This window comes from Hemiscyllium ocellatum, chromosome 1 (genome assembly GCF_020745735.1).
Source record: "Hemiscyllium ocellatum isolate sHemOce1 chromosome 1, sHemOce1.pat.X.cur, whole genome shotgun sequence".
Taxonomy (NCBI): domain Eukaryota; kingdom Metazoa; phylum Chordata; class Chondrichthyes; order Orectolobiformes; family Hemiscylliidae; genus Hemiscyllium; species Hemiscyllium ocellatum.
The window spans coordinates 165,998,099-166,017,817 of record NC_083401.1 but is presented as its reverse complement, the minus strand read 5'-3'; the positions used below and the strand labels follow the sequence as shown (position 1 = coordinate 166,017,817).

The window sequence follows — 19,719 nt, the reverse complement described above, 5'->3', positions numbered from 1 at the left end:
CATAGTACTCATATGGCTAGTCCAGTTCAGTTTCTGGAAAATTGCAAACCAAGGTAATTCTAATGAAGATCATGGGGCAATGATTAAATTCTTGCTTGTTGGAATACAATTCTGCTGTGACCGACAGTCATCAGCATATCATGGATACCCAGTCTGGAGTTAAATATGTTTACAATCTATTCTGGTTAGCACAGTGGTAATGCCACATAACACAATGGAGGGTAGTGATCAATGCGAAGACATTGTTCCCATTTATCTGCCATTGCTCTCATAATATTCCACACAGTCAATTACAACTTATTTAAAGTTGAAGCTGTTTTACTAAAAATCCTGACTTTAAGTGAAATAACTGAAATCAATCATAGGATATTGGCATAAACATTAGAATCATAGAATGCCTACAGTGTGGAAACAGGTCATTTGGCCCAACAAATCCACACTGACCCTCTGAAGAGTAACGCACCCAAACTTTTTCCCCATCTCTATTATTTCCTGACTGATGCACCTAACCTATCCATTCCTGAACACTATGGGCAATTTGGCATGGCCAATTCACCTAACCTGCATACCTTTGGACTGTGGGAGGAAACCAGAGCACCCAGAAGAAACCCACGCAGACACAAGGAGAATGTGCAAACTCCACACAGATAGTTGCCTGAGGTCCTGATGAAGGGCTTATGCCCGAAACGTCGAATTTCCTGTTCCTTGGATGCTGCCCGACCTGCTACGCTTTTCCAGCAACACATTTTCAGCTGGAATTGAACCCGGGTCTCTGGCCCTAACCACTGAGCCACCTGTACAAACCAGCATTAGTTCCCTTGAGACATTTCTTACATTGAAAAGCCAAATGTTCAAGCAGAAATATTGTACTGTGTGCATGCAGTACTGTGCACTCCTAGCTGAAATACTTATAAATTTAAAAACCACCATATTAAAAGGAATACTGTTCAGCTAAATGCTTAGGACCTTTCTCAGCAGAAGAAATTTTAGAATGACACAGGTTGAACTGCTGCATCTTCCGAAATGCCCACATTCATAAATAATGTAATTTTAAAAAATAACAAAATACATTTAAATAATACAAATGCTGTAAGTTAATGTAAAAAATTACAATTCAATTTTAAATTGGCAAGGCTCCATCTAGTGGGGAGTTTGATTGGTACAAGTAGTGGCTGAAGTCCCAGAACTGACTGCTCTGATGAACTGCTGCCAATAGATGGAGGCTTGGCTAGGAGTGCAGCACAGAATGGGAACTAGGAGGATTTGAAAGTCCCCAGCAGTGGCAATAAAACACTAGGGACTCTAAAGGGAAGAACAGAGGTAGGAACAGGAGCCAAGGGGAGAAATGGGACTGAGGTTAATACATGAACAGGAGCAAGGCAGGGGGCAAGACAGGAGTCAAGGAAGATTAGGAAGAGCAGAGGAAGTTCCAGGGGGTGGCTGGAGATTGGCGAAAGGTGTTAAAAATTGGGGTGCCCTTTGAAATGGACGGCATTTCGCATTCCTTTTATGTTGTTTTTTTTAAACAACAGGTGTACAAATCTTTATTCAATTTCCACCACCAGGAAGAAAGGAAACACCAGGGTGGCTCGTGACAAGCAATGTCCTTCTCATCAAAGGACAATGCTGTATGATCAAACAGTGAAGGGAAGGATAGGGATTAAATCAAAATAGAGTTGGGGGAATAAAGCACTCCACTCACTGCGGTGCCCATCTCTCCCTGAAAGGCTCAAGGGAGTTTGTAGGTACCGCATGCTCCTTTTCCAGGGACAACTAAGCACGGACATAGTCGCAGAAGAGAGGCAGGCAGTCAGCCCTAATGACCCCCTACATGGCCCGCTGCCTGGACCTGTTTATGGCCAGTCCGGCCAGGCTCAGGAGCAGACCCACAAAGAGATCCTCTGACCTAACCTCCCCCCTCCGTATGGGTGCCCAAAAATCAGTAGCATGGGACTGAAGTGCAAGCAGAAACAAAGAAGAAGGTTTTTTAAGAAAATCAAAAAGGGAGCGCAAACGCCTACACCCAATATATACACTGTCCACAAACTCCACAGCACCACAGAACAAGCAGTTGGGCTGGGAGTCCGTGAACCATCACAATCTGCGGTTGCAGGAGACTGCTGCATGCAGCACCCTGCACCCCAGACCCAGAGAGAAAGGGGAGAGGACTCCCACCTAAAGAGCCCTTCATTGGAGATCCACACCGCCCAGTGGCAAAGCATGTCCGGGCAGTGGATGAGGGAAAAGAGGTGGATGGTGTGCAGCAGCAGTCTGTACGGTATTCCCTTTATATCATGAAACCTCAATTAACTGTGGCACAGTAATTAATTAGCCTTTTACAAGGGGCAATAAAAGATTTATCAGGTGCTACACTATCCTATCATGAGTGCAGTGCTTTGAAAACAAGTTTTTGTTCTTTAAACATTCAATGTAAATTAACATTCAAAGGAGGTGAGGAAGGCATCACGTTTAGTTGTTTTTGGTCACTATCTGAGGAGGTTTACACAGATGATTGATGCAGCAAGGATTTCCAGCCCCCAAAACAATACATCAACAGGAGTGGAGGTACAAGCCATTCCAGAGAAACCAGCCACCATATTCTTGATAGAAGACCAGGACTTCTGCTATGTCAGTCTCAGGGAAGAACAAAGACCGTCACCGCTAAAGACCACATAACTTCAGCAGCAAACTACTTCAAAACTGTTGTCCCTGTTCCTCCATTCTACAAAACAGCTTCGGAATCAGTGACACATTCTATCAGTCATGCATTTCTTTGTCTAATTAATTGATGTATCAGATCTAAACTGCAGCTTCTTAAATGCAATAAAGAATCAGAAAATTGTTACAAATCTTGGGCTGCCTGTATTAGGTAAGTGTGACTATAAGCCCAAGTTCCAATAGTTATGTATAGAAAAATTGGAATGGCAGAAGTGACCAGAAGAATCAAGTTACTCGTTTTTGCTTTTTGAATTAGCAACTCTACAAGTAGCCACAGGCACAGTTGATATCCTAGCAACCATGCTAATCTATTGGAAAGTGTGATGTTCCTACTTCAAAATGCATGTGAACGAATTGCCTGCCTGTTTGATCCTCACCCAAAATCAACACAGCAGCCAAGAAGTGTAACCTCAGGTCTGAAGGCCGAAGTGCTGAGGGTACAATTATGTCAGCAGGTCAACCACAAACAAGTTCAACACTCAAATGTTAAATGGATACTCTTAAGGTACTTGATTTAATGTTTATAGTGAAGTAATGCTAAGTTACTCAACACTTAGTGAGGAAATGCTACATTCTGAATAACCTAATTAATTAAATAAACATGTATCTTTACAAGCTTCTGTTATTTCACACAGAATGAAGTTCTGACCAATGTTAAAAAAAACACTAATTCACTGCTTTAGCTTTATGGTAGGAATTTTCAATACTCACTGTTTCAAAAAATATTTCCATCGTACGAGTTCGCTTTTCTTCAAGGCTCAGTCCCTTCCTTTTAGACTAAGAATTCAAGGATCAACATAAATAAATTGTTACTGTAAACTTTTATCTGATGTGCTAAAAACACTAAATCAAAGTGGGGGTGTCAAATTTAGATACCCAAACCATACATGTGATATTGGGTAAGATATTAAACAGGATATTAGAAACATGTGCAATGAAGGAACACATGTAACTTTAGGTGATTTCAAACTGCATACAAATTGGGCAAATCAAATTAGTAACAATACAATAAAGGAAAACTGATAGTTTTCTGAACCAATATGGTGGATAATCAACTTGAGAACAGGCCATCCAAGATTGCATATTGCATAATCAGAAAGGAAAATTGGTGATCTAGTTATGTGGGGCCCCTTCAGAATGAATGGCCATTTGATGATAGAATTCCTCATCAAGATGGAGAGTGACGTAGTTGGTTTGCAATCCTTAATCTAAACAGAAGAAACTACGATGTTATGAGGCAGGAGTTGGTCAAGAAAGATTGGAAAACATTACTTAAAGGGATAACAGTGGAAAGACAATCGGAAACATTGAAAGAGCACATTGTGAACAATCTTCATTCCTGGAGGTAAAAACAATGACTGCAGATGCTGGAAACCAGATTCTGGATAAGTGGTGGTGGAAGAGCCCAGCAGTTCAGGCAGCATCCAAGAGCAGCGAAATCGACGATTCGGGCAAAAGCCCTTCATCAGGAATAAAGGCAGTGAGCCTGAAAGCGTGGAGAGATATCTTTCCACACTTTCAGACTCACTGCCTTTATTCCTGATGAAGGGCTTTTGCCAGAATCGTCGATTTCGCTGCTCGTTGGATGCTGCCTGAACTGCTGGGCTCTTCTAGCACCACTGATCCAGAATCTTCATTCCTGTCTGGTACAAAATTAAAATAGGAAACATGATCAAACCATGGGGTCACAGGCTATGGAGACAAGGCAAACCATTTAAGACTGAAATGGGGAGAAATTTCTTCACCTCGTGTGATGAGCTAATGGTATTCACTGCTGCAGAAAGTAATTGAAGCCAAAACCTTGTATGATTTTAAGAGGGAGTTGGATATAACACTAGGGGCTAAAGGAACCAAAGGATGTGAGGAAAAAGCAGGAACAGACTACTAAATTGGATGATCAGACATGATCATAATGATTGGTGGAGTACACTCAAAGGGCCAAATGGTCTGCTCCTGCTCTGTGCATTTATGTACAGGTACATATCCAAACACCCGTCAGCAATTTTACAGATTGTCATTTAAAAAAATAAAATTACAAAAGTAGACTAAGTACTCTGCCAAGAACATCATTAACTCAGGAAAAAAAAGGCATATCACAAAAGGTGTATGCAAAGATTCAAAGACTGGATACGAAGGAATTTTACTTCTTCATCTTGGTAACGAAGATTTTAGTCACAATATCTTAGGCTTTTTGATATTGTGTACTGTCAAGCTGTAAGCCCTTTTATAGTGCAAGGCATTTTTTGCAAACTGTACTTTTGACAAGACGTAATGCAAGGTATTTCTTTCTCTTTAAATAAGTTTTGTATTTATTCATGTTAAAATGTAACTGGTCATATGGTGGACAAACATTCTGTGCTTGAAACCAGCTGGTAGGGAGATGGCGTTATGATAGAAGAATACCGACAGCCATCAGTGCTGGGCCAATACACACAGTTTAATCAAACAAAGGCACAAATATAAATACATGTGAGGACAGTCCTGATCATATGAGCAAAGGCTAAACAAGTTGGGACTCTACTCGCTGGATTGTAGAAAAATGAGAGGTGATCTCATTGAAATTAAGGGACAGTTTAAATGCCGAGAGGATGCCTTCCTCATGGGAGAGTCAAGGACCAGAGATCATAATCCCAGAATAAAGGGAAGCCAATTTAAGATGAGATGAGGAAAAATTTCTTCTCTTAGAGAGATAAGTGCCTTTGGAATTCCTTGCCAGACAGCTGGGGGTGTAGAGTCTTTGCGTACATTTTGGGCTAAAATAAATAGATGGATTCATGATCAGTAATTAATTTCAGTGGCTCTCTCACGTCATGTATGAAAATTAATTCAAATGGATGAAATTTAGTTGATTCATTAGATGCATCCTTTATTGCAAAAGTACAAGTGAAATTCCTTTATCCCAATCCTCTGAATAGTTTTGACTATAAGCCCTCAATAAGGACTTTAAAGTTTGATGCCACTGTTCAAAAACTCCCTGTGATTCTAGATGGTATGCAGTTGAGTTAATTACTTTTGTTTCTAAGCTATCCCTAACTTTATTGAATAATTTTAACGAAATTTGACTCTTGATCAGATTGTATTTTTGTGGGTGGTCCATATCTAATAAAATATTTCAGTAACTCTTCTACAGTCTTTCTAGCCATGATACTGCATACTGGAATGGCCTCTGGAAATCTAGTTCAATATGGTCAACAAATATTGATTCTACTTTGTTTTAGGTAGGGGTCCTATGCAATCAACCTGGGACAGCACAGTGGCTAGTACTGCTGCCTCGCAGCACCAGGCACCCCGGCTCAATTCTAGCCTCGGGCAACTGTCTGTATGGAGTTTTCACATTCTCCCCATATCTGCGAGGGTTTCCGCCAGGTGTTCCAGTTCCCTCCTACAGTCCAAAGATGTGCAGGTTAGGTGAATTGGACATGCTAAATTGTCTACAATGTTCAGGGATGTGTAGATTAGGTGTATTAGTCAGGTAGAGTAATAGGGTAGCGGAATAGGCTTAGATGGATACTCTTTGGGGGATGGAGGGAATGTGGACTTGATGGGCCAAAAGGCCTGTTTCCAAACTGTAGGGATCCTATGGATTGATCTATGAATTAAGACTCTCATAAAAGGTTCCTCAAATGGAATGGGCATTAAGGGTGCTGGTTTTATCACTGCCTGAGGTTTTCCTATTACCTGACACATGTGACATGTCTGACAAAATTCAACCACATCTTTATGCAGTCCAAGCCAGCAAAAATGTTTATGTATTTTTGGCTTGTGTTTTCCTTGTTCATAAATGATCTCCTATTGATAACTCATGTGCTACCCGCAACACCACCTTAGTATATTCCACTAGTAATACAATCTGGTGAACTATCCCCATTTTTCATCTACCTGAATGTGTGATGGCCTCCATTTGCTCATCAAGACTACATTTCTAAAGTAATATTACTCTGGAATACACTCAGATTCTTCTTCTGTGCATGTTTTCTGATACAACAAAAAAAATGAAAATATAAAGCAGCTGTAAGTCCTCCACCCTGTTCTTGATTCTTTCTCAACCATTTAAACAAATATACTTTCTGATAATTGAATTTAACTTCCTTATCTTTATTTTTTGGTTTCTCCTTGTGTTGCAACCTGTAGCTTTGTGACCTCCTTATCAGAGAATCTGGAAAAATCCCAGGATATACTTCCTATAACATCTCAGTTGCTGATTTTCTACTGTCTTTTCAACCACAGTAGGTATCACTCCTGTCTGTGATCCAGCCCTATCATTACCAAGGATAACTGCATTTCCAGAACCAAGAACTTCTCACCAGACTCTCCAACCTCACTTTATAAAATGAAACACTATACTTCTCAATGAATTCCACATATTACCACATCTTCTGGCAATACTCCTCAGAATTGCACATTTCCTCATCTCTTACCAAAGATTGACTTACTCCTGTATCTCCTAAAATAGTAATTTCTTTACCTGCTCTTCCTGGCATACATGAATAAACCTTATCCATGCAAATAAATTCATTAAAGAGATCTGCCATTCTTCTCAAACAACCCCACACCAGGCTATAACATTCTTTTCCAGCTGGTTACCTTCTACTGAATTCTTTTACCACTCCAACAAAACTAACTAGCTTATCCAGTTTTCCCACATCAGTCTTCCTAGCGCTTTTTGAAACCATCAACACTGCAACTTCATGTGGCCTACTTTATTACAATGAAAACACCTAATTTTTTAAAAACTTCATTCCCTCTCATGGGTTTCCTTTTTAACATATGGTAAACCATAGAGTCATAAAGATGGACAGCATGGAAACAGACCCTACGGTCCAACCCGTCTATGCCAACCAGATTTCCCTCCTGCCAGGACCTAGCCAATACCTCTCAAACTCTTCCTATTCATATATCCATCCAAAGCCCTTTTAAATTGTATCAGTCTCCATCACTTCCTCTGGCAGCTCATTCCATACATATCCCACCTTGTTGATTGAAACAGTTGCCCCTTAGGTCCTTTTTATATCTTTCTCCTCTCACCATAAACTTATACCCTCTAGTTCTGGACTGCCCCACTCCAGGGAAAAGACTGTCTAATTATCTTATCCATGTCTCTCATGATTTTATAAACCTCTACAAGATCACCCCTCAGCCTCTGATGCTCCAGGGAAAACACCCCTAGCCTATTCAACTGCTCCCTAAAGCTCATTTCATCTAACCCTGGCAACATCCTTGTAAATCTTTTCTGAACCCTTTCAAATTTCACAACATCTTTCCGATAGGAAGGAGACCAGAACTGCATGCAATATTCCAACAGTGGCCTAATCAATGTCCTGTACAGCTGCAACATGACCTCCCAACGCCTGTATTCAATACTCTGACCAATAAAGGAAAGCATACCAAACACCTTCACTATCCTATCTACCTGCGACTCCACTTTCAAAGAGCTATGAACTTGCACTCCAAGGTCTCTTTGTTCAGCAACACTCCCCAGGAACTTACCATTAAGTGTATAAGTCCTGCTAAGATTTGCTTTCCCAAAATGCAGCACCTCACATTCATCTAAATTAAACTCCATTTACCACTTCTCAGCCCATTGGCCCCATCTGATCAAGATCCTGTTGTAATCCGATGTAACCTTCTTCACTGTCCACTACACCTCCACTTTTGGTGCAATCTGCAAACTAACTATCTTTACTATGTCCAATGAGATCTCTTCTTTTAGTACCTGAACTTTTCTCTTTCACTTCCCAATTTCTATCCCTCACAGATTGAAATTGATGTTGGAAGCCAAACTTTGATTTAGGAACTAACTTAATCATCTGCCATTTCTGGCTAATAGAGCTTTACAGCATGGAAACAGACCAGTCCATGCCAAACATAATCCCAAACTAAACTTGTCCCACCTGCCTGCTCCTGGTGCATATTCATCCAAACCTTTCCTATGCATGTATATATCTAACTATCTTTTAACCATTGTAACTGTACCACACCCACCTCTTCAGGAAGTTCATTTCACATGCAAACTACTCTCTTAAAAAAATTTGCCTTGTCTTTTTTAAATCTCTCTGCTGTCACCTTAAAAATGTGCCCCCTACTCTTAAAATTCCCCATCTTAGGATAAAGACGACTACCATTAACTCTATCTGTATCTCTCATTATTTTATAAACTTCCATCAGGTCTCTTCTCAACCTCCTATGCACCAATGAAAAAGTTCCAGGCCATCCAGTCATTCTTTGTAATTCAAACCTTCCACAGCCAACATCATCCTGGTTTGATAATATCTTTTCTAGAACTGGACACAGTATTCCACAAGAGGCCTCACCAATCTTCCGTACAACCTTCAACATAACATCCCAAGTCCTAACCTAAAGGACTGAGCAATGAGGTCAAGCATGCCAAATGCCTTTTTAACCATCCTTTCAATATGCGATGCAAATTTTAAAGAATGATGTACCTACAATCATAGGTCCCTCTGTTCCACAGCACTACCCTAGGCCCTACCATTAATTGTTTAAGTCTTAACCCTTGTTTGTTATACCAAAGTGCAATACTGTGCATTTATCCAGATTGAACTCCATCTACCAATTTCCAGTCCATTGACCTATTTGATCAAGATCCTTTCGTAATCTTAGAAAACCTTCTTCACTGTCGACAATGCTACAAATTTTGGTGTCATCTGAAAACTTACTAACCATGCCTTCTATATTCTCATCTAAGGCACCAATATAAATGACAAACAAAAGAGGATCCAGAACTGATCCTGTGCAACACCACAGCGACAGGCCTCCACCATGAGTCTGTCTCCTACCATTAAGCCAATTATTTATCCAATTGGCAACTTCACTCTGAAACCCATGTGACCTAACTTTACTAATTAATCTACCATGAGCAACATTGTCAAAGGTTTGACCAAAATCCAAATATACAAGGTCTACTGCTCTGCCATCAACCACCTTTTTGGTAACTTCCTCAAAAAATTCAATCAAGTTTGAGCGACACTATTTTTGTTACACAAAACCAGGCTAACTATCCTTAATCAATTTTTGATTCTCTAAAGTTTTAACTCTGCTCTTCCACAAGAGTTTGCACCACTTCAGGAAGTGAATTTTTGAACTCATCCAAAATAAGTCTAAGAGTATCAAATATCTGATCTATTTTCAATGTCCTTATTTGTACATTTGACCAGATTCCCTCATTAGTTTCCTAAAACATTGTCTGCAGGCTTCTGGCATTAGCTCATATGCACTCAAAGAGACATTCTTCACCTCATCATATGCCCCAGATGCTTCGTGTGATAGTGATGCAAATACCGCACTAGGTCTACCTACCAACTTTGTATGAATTAATAATACCAATGTGGTCACCGGCGAATTCCTTTTGCTTAGTCACTTTCTTAAATGAAATGAAAAAGGCTTCTACATTCTTCTTGTCAAACTTAGGCAATGACTGGATATTTGGTCGGTTCTACTATAGTTCGTTCTCATGCAATCCTGTTTCATAAGAAAATCACGTAATGGCAGCACCATTTAAATTAATGGGGCTGGAATCACACTAAAGTGGGTGGCCTGACTTGAAGCCTGCTCCAGTTCATGAGCTGGGTTTATTTATATGAACTCTCTGTTCTGCAAATGTAGTAAAATGTTACTTGCTGGTGCAACCCTTAGATGCAGCAGTGGGTGGCACAGTGGCTCAGTGGTTAGCACTGCTGCCTCACAGCACCAGAGACCCATGTTCAATTCCCACCTCAAGCGACTCTCTATGTGGAGTTTGCACATTCTCCCAGTGTCTGCCTGGGTTTCCTCCGGGTGCTCCAGTTTCCTCCCACAATCCAAAAATGTGCAGCTTAGGTGAATTGGCCATGGCAAATTGCCCATAGTGTTAGGTGAAGAGGTAAATGGAGGGGAATGGGTCTGGGTGGGTAGCTCTTCGGCGGGTCGGTGTGGACTTGTTGGGCCGAAGGGCCTGTTTCCACGCTGCAAGTAATCTAATCTAAAAAAATACACTTTAAGAGTTCGCGCTTTAGAAAGTGTCCCCAATTTGTCAATCACGTTTATAGTGAATTCGCATTAACGAAACATGCATTATAGCAGAACAACTTGCATTTAAACAGACTCCCACCAGCCTTTTGCTTTGATCGGATTGCTCTCGATCACTGTCCTCATCACTACTCCTACCTCTCATCTCTACCTCTGCCATTTTAAATCAACTTTCAGTTTTCAGTCGCAACTTCCGAAGTTCAAAAACTCTTTCTCCCTTTCTTCTGCTTTCATTTGTAATTTAAACTGTAACATTTCCTTTTCATGTTTAAGTGTTCTATTTGCCATTGAATTTTAGCCATTTTCCAACTATTCTGTTTGCATTCCTAGCAATTATTTCACTTTTCCTTACAGACACAGGCAACTCCAACTTCAACTTGTCTGCCAATTCTGAAAGGTTCACTTTCTGTGAAAGTCCTGATGGGACTTGTTTTACCATCAGGAAGCTCTTAGTGACTGAAAGAGCCATTAATACACAATGGCACACCCTACTTAAACCAACCAAATGCAACACCTGAAAAGAGAATACACACTTAGCTGTAATAGAGAGAGGAATAACAGCTTCCACATTCAGCTTCAAGACCCCAACAAATGCTGAAAGCTAAACTAAAACGGTGTAGGAGCCTGACTCTAATCGTGTTGCTTCTACTGCTGCAACTTTTTTTTAAAAATCAGCTGCTTCCTAAGCTGTTTACTTTATTTCTTTGGAGTAGACAGCTCAACACCTCTGTCTCAAAGCCTCCATTCAAAATTTAAAAATGACGACAAGATGCATCTCTTAAAGCCATAAATATCGTCACACCCTAAGTCCCACAACCTCGAAGGGAAGGGAAGCAGATGAATAAGAATAGCACCACCTGCAAGTTCTCCTCCAAGTCACACGACTTCCTGGCTTATAAATTATATTGTCATTGGGTTAAAGTCCCTGAACCCCCTTTCTTGTGGGTATCCCCATGGAGGCAGCAGTTCCACAAGGCAGCCCACCACCAGCTCAGGGCAATTCGGGCTGGGCAACAAATAAAGGCCAAGCCAACAGCAGCCATAACCATGAAATTAAAAAAAAGATTAATAATGGCAGGAAAATGATTATAAGATGGCGAAATGGCAACTAGAAGAAAACGGTCGTCACTGTATTGATCAGATGCAAAAGGGCAGGAGATAAGATAGAGTCTGGGGGGGGGGGTCAGCAGGCGGACAGGTCAGACTGGAGGAGAGGAAAGGGGGGAGAGTTTTTACATTTATAATTTTGACATTAATAGTGACAGTGACCGTCCGCCGTGTCCACTCGAACCTGACTGTTTTCTCTCTCGGTTAGTTTGTGGGGCACTACCGCACTCCCTCACCATGGTGTCCAAAGGCCCGGCCTCGCCGCTGTCTCCCAGGCGACCAACCGCCAAACTCGAGCTTGGCGCCTCACTCAGACCCAGAATGCAGCGCGGGAGCACTGCGCAAGCGCGGCCCGTTGCTTAGCGACAGGGCCCGGCTTGACCTGCGGCGCGGGAGCACTGCGCAAGCGCGGCCCGTTGCTTAGCGACAGGGCCCGGCTTGACCTGCAGCGCGCGGTGGTCTGGCTGGCGGTTGGTACTTTGACGGCTGAAGCTCGACAACGCGTACTGTCCTTTTAACAGTGTTTTTCCATCCCTCATGCGATGTGAGCGTTACTGACAAGGATAACATTTATTGCCCACCCCTGATTTTTGTCGGTGAGCTGTTATCTCGGTGTCACTGCAGTCCGTGAGTGTGGATCCCCCTCTCCCTCTCTCTCTCCCTCTCCCCCTCTCTCTCTCCCTCTCCCCCCCTTCCCTCTCCCCCTCTCCCCATCCCTCTCTCCCTCTCCCCCTCTCTCTCTCCCTCTCTCCCCCTCTCTCTCTCCCTCTCCCCCTCTCCCCATCCCTCTCTCCCTCTCCCCCTCTCTCTCTCCCTCTCCCCATCCCTCTCTCCTCTCTCCCCCTCTCTCTCTCCCTCTCCCCCCTTCCCTCTCCCCCTCTCCCCATCCCTCTCTCCCTCTCCCCTCTTTCTCCCTCTCCCTCTCCCCCCTCTCTCTCTCTCCCTCTCTCCTTCCCTCTCCCCCCTCTCCCCATCCCTCTCTCCTTCTCCCCCCTCTCCCTCTCCCCCTCTCCCTCTCTCCCCCTCTCCCTCTCTCCCTCTCTCCCTCTCCCCCTCTCTCCCTCTCCCCCTTCCCTCTCCCCTTCCCTCTCCCCCCTTCCCTCTCTCCCTCTTCCCCCTCTCTCCCTCTCCCCTTCCCTCTCTCCCTCTTCCCCCTCTCTCCCTCTCCCCTTCCCTCTCTCCCTCTCCCCCTCTCTCCCTCTTCCCCCTCTCTCCCTCTCCCCTTCCCTCTCTCCCTCTCCCCCTCTCTCCCTCTCCCCCTCTCTCTCCCTCTCCCCTTCCCTCTCTCCCTCTCCCCCCTTCCCTCTCTCCCTCTCCCCCTTCCCTCTCTCCCTCTCTCTATCCCTCTCTCCCTATCTCTCTCTCCCTCTCCCCTTCCCTCTCTCCCTCTCTCCCCTTCCCTCTCTCCCTCTCCCCCTTCCCTCTCTCCCTCTCCCCCTTCCCTTCCCTCTCTCTCTCCCCCTCCCCCTCCCCCTCTCACCACCTCCCTCTCCCTCTCCCTCTCTCCCTCTCCCTGTCCCAGTGCTTGTTCGGGGCCAGAATTTTGTTCCCCTGTCACCATCAGGTTTCTTTCACAGTCAGGATGGTGTGGCCAACTTGGAGCAGAACCCCTCAGCTCTTAGAGGTGATGGGTGTCAGAGGGAAGTACTTGTAAATGAGCGTGCTGATCAGATGGAGTTCCGTTTATAAGTTTTAAAAACAGATTAGGAAAAACACTAAAACTTAGAAATGAATGTACAGTTCTTGTTTTGGAGCACTGTTCTAATGTATGCAAGACAAGTTGGACCTGTAGTTGTCATTTGTGAGTTTTACCAGTCTTTTCAGTTGAGTCTTCCTTGACACCTCCTGCAGGGCACACATTTGTAGCCAGTGTGCATCAGTGATGGATGCACTGAATGTTTAAACTGCCAGTCAAGTGAACTGCTCTGGCCTGGAAGGTGTAATTCATAAGACTAATCAGACACTAAAGAGGCAACTTGTTCATGGAGTTCATAGTCGAAAGAGGCCCTTCAGCCTCATGGTGATGTATATATCAATTCACAAACACTAAACCACAATAATCCCATTTATCTGCACTCGGTCCACATGTATAGGATATGTGGAGGTTATGGCCCTTAATAAAACAAGGGGAATTCTGTGGTATTGTAGTTATTGATAAAGTGTGTGAAATTTTGGATGGTTTAAATATGGTTAAAAAAATAAAATTTTAAGAGGCCTATGAAAGTAATAAATTGTAACAGATATATTCCTGAATACTAAGAGAAGCAATGGAAGAAATAGCAGACGTTCTGATCACTATTTTCTAATCCTCTTTGGTTACTGCTGTAGTATCATAGAAAGGACAAGCCAGGGAACTATAGAGCAGTAAACCTGATGTCAGTGGTGGGCAAGTTGTTGGAGGGAATCCTGGGGGACAGGATATACATGTATTTGGAAAGGCAAGGATTGATTAGGGATAGTCAACATGGCTTTATGCATGGGAAACCATGTCTGACAAACTTGATTGAGTTTTTTGAAGAAGTAACAGAGAGGATTGATTAGGGCAGAGTGGTAGATGTGATCTATATGGACTTGAGTAAGGCGTTTGACAATGTTCCCCATGGGAGACTGGTAAGCGAAGTTAGATCTCACGGAATACAGGGAGAACTAGACATTTGGATACAGAACTGGCTCAAAGGTAGAAGACAGATGGTGGTGGTGGTGGAGGGTTGTTGTTCAGACTGGAGGCTTGTGACCAGTGGAGTGACATAAGGATCGGTGTTGGGTCCACTACTTTTCATCATTTATATAAATGATTTGGAAGTGAGCACAGGAGGTATAGTTAGTAAGTTTGCAGTTGACACCAAAAATTTGAGGTGTTGTGGACAGCGAAGAAGGTTACCTCAGATTACAACGGGATCTTGAGCAGATGGACTAATGGGCTGAGAAGTGGCAGATGGAGTTTAATTCAGATAAATGTGAGGGACTGCATTTTGTGAAAGCAAATCTTAGCAGGACTTATATACTTAATAGTAAGGTCCTAGGGAGTGTTGCTGAACAAAGAGACCTTGAAGTGCAGGTTCATAACTCCTTGAAAGTGGAGTCGCAGGTAGATAAAATAGTGAAGAAGGTGTTTGGTATGCTTTCCTTTATTGGTCAGAGTATTGAGTACAGGAGTTGGGAGGTCGTGTTGCAGCTGTACAGGACATTAGTTAAGCCACTGTTGGAATATTGCTATACAATTCTGGTTTCCTTCCTATTAGAAGAATGTTGTAAAACTTGAAAGGATTCAGAAAAGATTTACAAGATTGTTGCCAGGGTTGGAGGATTTGAACTATAGGGAGAGGCTGAACAGGCTGGGATAAATAGACAAATTCTTTTCCCTGAGGTGGGGGAGTCCAGAATTAGAGGGCATAGGTTTAGGGTGAGAGGGGAAAGATATAAAAGAGATCTAAGGGGCAACGTTTCACACAGAGGGTGGTAAGTGTATGGAATGAGCTGCCAGAGGATGTAGTGGAGGCTAGTACAATTGCAACATTTAAGAGGCATTAGGAGGGGTATATGAAAAGAAGGATTTGGAGGGATATGGGTCGGGTGCTGGCAGGTGGGACTAGATTTGGTTGGGATATCTGGTCGGCATAGATGGGTTGGACGAAAGGGTCTGTTTCCATGCTGTACATCTCTATGAGTCTATGACTGTATAACTGGAGGAAAACAAACACTGTCATGTCATTTAGAAAAGGAGATCAGGATAGACTGAGTAATTGCAGCTTTACCTCAGTTTTGGGAAAGTTGGAATATACATCATAATTTTAAAAAGGCATGAGTTAATCATGGACAGCCCAAAGTTTGATTCGGGAAGTTATGCCTGACCACCTTGATTTATTTGTCTGTAGAGATAAATAGAATGGTTGGTAAGAGTATCCTACATGGATTTTGGCAAGGCTTTTGACAAGGCAGAATAGTTGGAGTTAAAAGAGCCTGTTGAATGCAAAGAAAAAAGCAGGAGGTTGGATCCAAAATTGGTTAGGAGAAAGTGAGGACTGCAGATGCTAGAGACCAGAGTTGAAAAGTGTGGTGCTGGAAAAGCGCAGCAGGTCAGGCAGCATCCGAGGAGCAGGAGAATCGACGAAGGGCTTATGCCTGAAACGTCCTTCTCCTGCTCCTCGGATGCTGACCGGCCTAGTGCGTTTTCCAGCACCACACTTTTCAATTCGAAAATTGGTTCACTGGCAAGAAACTAAGATAACAGTTTATGTAATTTGAAGTTTGTTTTCTGTAAGGTTCTACAGAGATCAGTACGAGATCGTTTGGTCTTCATTGTATGGATTAATGGTTAAATGTAGAGGTATGATTGAGGAGTTTGGAGATCATGCAAAAATTGATTATGTTGGTGGTGAAAAAGAAAGCTTGAGATAGCAATAAGCAATCATTTAACTGACCGCATGGGCAGAAAAGTGTCAAATGTGATCTTATCCAGGGATGTGTGAGGCATGCAATATACAAAACAAAGCAAGGGTATTCACAATAAATAGGAAGCCACTAAAAAGTGTAGAATAAAAGGCTCCTCGAAGTCAGTGTTCCCTCTAGGTTGCATGGCTTTGAGCATGCACAGCCTCTCCATGGGTCATTGAATCATAGAATCCATACAATGCAGAAAGAGGCCATTCGGCCCATCAAATCTGCACTCACCCTCCAAAAAGCATCACACCAAGAACTACTCCCCCATCCCATTCCAGTAAGCCTACATAGGGTTTTTACATGGCTAATCCACCTAATCTGCACATCCCTAGATGCTATTGGATAATTTTTTGTTGGCATGGCCAATCCACCTAACCTGCACATCTTTGGACTGTGGGAGGAAACCAGAGCATCCAGAGGAAATCCACGCAGACTTGGGAAAACATATGAACTCTACACAGACACTTAACCAAGGCTGGAATTGAATCTGGGTCCCTGGCTAACCTCTGCCACCATGCCACCCATAAAGTGCACAAAAAGCAGTCAGCAAATTGACATCATTTGCAGTACTGACTACCAATCCTGATAGTTGCTGCTGCACATGACCCTTGGAGGTTTATGTGGAAGAAGGAAAATTTAGCAGTAACACTTGAACTGTATGTTATGCATCTTACAGATTCCTTGGACAAGCATGATTTAATTTAGCATTCTTTTGAGAATAGATGCACCTGTTTGAAGGGTTGATATGGCACTCTAGAGATGTTTAAAGCATCCCTGTTCAGGTTGATTTGAAAACATCTATAAAACCTATGAGATTATGCGAGACGTATAAAATATTTATTACATTATAGATTGAAGACAATGCCAGATTGTAGACTGAAAACAATGCACAATTCTGGTCACTGCATTACAAGAAGGGTGTGATTACATTTGAAAGTGAGTAGAGAAGTGTTTTACTAGGAATGGAGAATGTTGGCAGTGAGGAAAGATTGGATCAACGGGGATTATCTTTTTCAGAGTAGTGGCAATTGAGGGAGGATCCACTTGGGGTGTTAAGAAATTAGGTGCAGCCCAAATAGAGGCTAGAAAGGATTTATTGCCCTGAGTAGGGTGGTCTATAACCAAAGGGAATAGATTTAAAGGAATTGGCAGACAGATTAGAGGAGAGTTGAGAAATTCTTTCTGCTGGAGGCTGGTGGAACCCACTGTCTGAAAGGCTGATGGAGTCAGAAACCCAATTTAAAATTTCCTAGATTATACACTGGAACTGCTGTAGCTTAAGAGTTGGAAGGCATCATTAAGTTTTATAGTTTTCACAGGCACACGTATTGCCTGAAGAGCAAAGATGGCTATGTAAAGGCAGAAATGCATTTTCCTCTCCAACTACATCAAGTCTCTGTTTAAAGTTCACTCAATTAACATTGTTTCGCTTTCACGTCATTTGTAAAATAATACAAATATAATCTTTTCATGCTGAGAGTTTCAGTTTAATATTGCTTGTTATAGACATAATATTTGGCCTGCAAGCACTCAAAACCCTTTCCTAATGTTTTCCATTCTGTTGCCGCACGAAGTTTCCTTGGCCATTTTGCTAGTTCCTGCCTACCAATTCCCCTTGACTTGGAGTCAGAGAGATGTACAGCATGGAAACAGACTCTTTAGTCTAACCCATCCATGCCGACCAGATATCCCAGATAAATCTAGTCCTATTTTCTAGAATTTGGCCCATATCCCTCTAAATCCTTTCTATTCGTATACTCATCCGGATGCCTTTTAAATGTTGTAATTGTTCCAGCCTCCACCACTTCCTGTGGCAGCTCATTCTATATACACACACCACCCTCTGCATGATAAAGTCCCTTTTAAACCTTCCCCTCTCATCTTAAGCATATGTCTCGAGTTTTGGACTCCTCACCTTTGGGAAAATATGTTGTCTATTTACCATATCTAGGCCAGTCATGATTTTATAAACCTCTATGGGTCACTCTGCAACCTCCGACCCTCCAGGAAAAGTAGCCCCACCCTGTTCAGCCTCACCCTATAGCTCAAATCCTCCAAACCTGGCAACATCTTTGTAATCTTTTCTGAACCTTTTCAAGTTTCACAGCATCCTTTCTATAGCACGGAGACGAGAATTGCATACAATATTCCAAAAGTGACCTAACCAATATCCTGTACAGCTGCAACATGACCTTTCATCTCATATACTCAATGCACTGACCAATAAAGACAAACTTACCAAACACCTTCTTCACTATCCTATCTAACTGCGACTCCACTTTCAAGAGGCTATGAACCTGCACCCCAAGGTCTCTTTGTTCAGCAACATTCCCCAGAACCTTACCATTAAGCGTATAAATCCTGCCCTGATTTGTCTTTTCAAAATGCACATTCAAAACCTCACATTTATCAAAATTAGATTCCATCTACCACTCCTCAGCCCATTGACCCATCTGATCAAGTACCCATTGTACTCTGAGGTAATCTTCTTCATTGTCCAATACTCCTCCAATTTTGATTCATCTGCAAGCTTACTAACAATACCTCCTATGTTCACATCCTTATCATTAATATAAATGATGAAAAGCAGTGGACCTAGCACTGATCCTTGTGGCACACCACAGGCCTCCAATCTGAAAAGCAACCCTCCACCACCAGCTTTGGTCTTCAACCTTTGAGCCAGTTCTGTATCCAAATGACTGGTGGTTAGGGTTGTTTCTCTGTACCAGTTGTCCTGTTTCAGTTCAGCTTCTTGTGTTGGATTCTTTCATTTCACTGTATTCATGTGCATTTGATTATTAAAGCCATCTCAGCAAGTTGTTTGGGAATGCATATATTATATGCAGCATCTAGTTTGTGGCATCATATCCAAAAATAATTTTTCTTTCCCCAGCCTACTTCATAGATGTTGTAAACGGGATTGTACAAGATTTAATTTCCCAGATAGCACAGTGAATAGTGCAAATTGTATCTGCATTTTGCTGCCCAATTTCAGGAAATTTCCCAAGCCTGCCCCTGATGCATATAACAAATATAGTACTTTGCCCATTTGCAGTCAATTTGAAAGCAATTAGGATCAAACTGTTTAGCCTGCTTTTTATAAAACCTGAAGGTCTCCATACCATAGCCAAAATAGTGCCAGACCCCAGAATTTGGTGTTTTAGCCCTGGAGCTGAAAATGTGTTGCTGGAAAAGCGCAGCAGGTCAGGCAGCATCTGGGTTGTACGGTATTGGAACTGGTCCTCTGCCAGGTGCAGCGGAGACGAAGATGCGTCTCCGCTGCAATATTCCCAATTCCTTCGTCTCTGTCCCATCTGCTCCTAGGAGGACCAGTTCCAATACCATACAACCCAGATGGCCTCCTTCTTCAAAGACGACAATTTCCGCCCAGACGTGATCAACGATGCCCTCCACCGCATCTCCTCCACT

At 42.6% G+C, this 19,719-nt stretch overlaps 1 protein-coding gene across 2 annotated transcripts in view; it reads right to left on the bottom strand.

Moving 5' to 3' along the window:
* mnd1 (meiotic nuclear divisions 1 homolog (S. cerevisiae)) overlaps positions 1-12,160 on the bottom strand; it is a 46,173-nt gene extending 34,013 nt beyond the window's left edge. Inside the window, exons 1-2 of one of the 2 annotated variants that reach the window (XM_060833048.1) lie at positions 12,087-12,160; positions 3,430-3,495 (exon numbers count right to left, since the gene is read on the bottom strand). In XM_060833048.1, coding sequence (XP_060689031.1) covers positions 3,430-3,495; positions 12,087-12,089 — 69 coding nt within the window. In that variant the 5' untranslated portion in view covers positions 12,090-12,160. Of the gene's footprint in view, positions 1-3,429; positions 3,496-12,034 lie in introns of both variants that reach the window. The other variant, XM_060833057.1, reaches the window with a different exon arrangement.
* Positions 12,161-19,719: the final 7,559 nt, after the last annotated feature.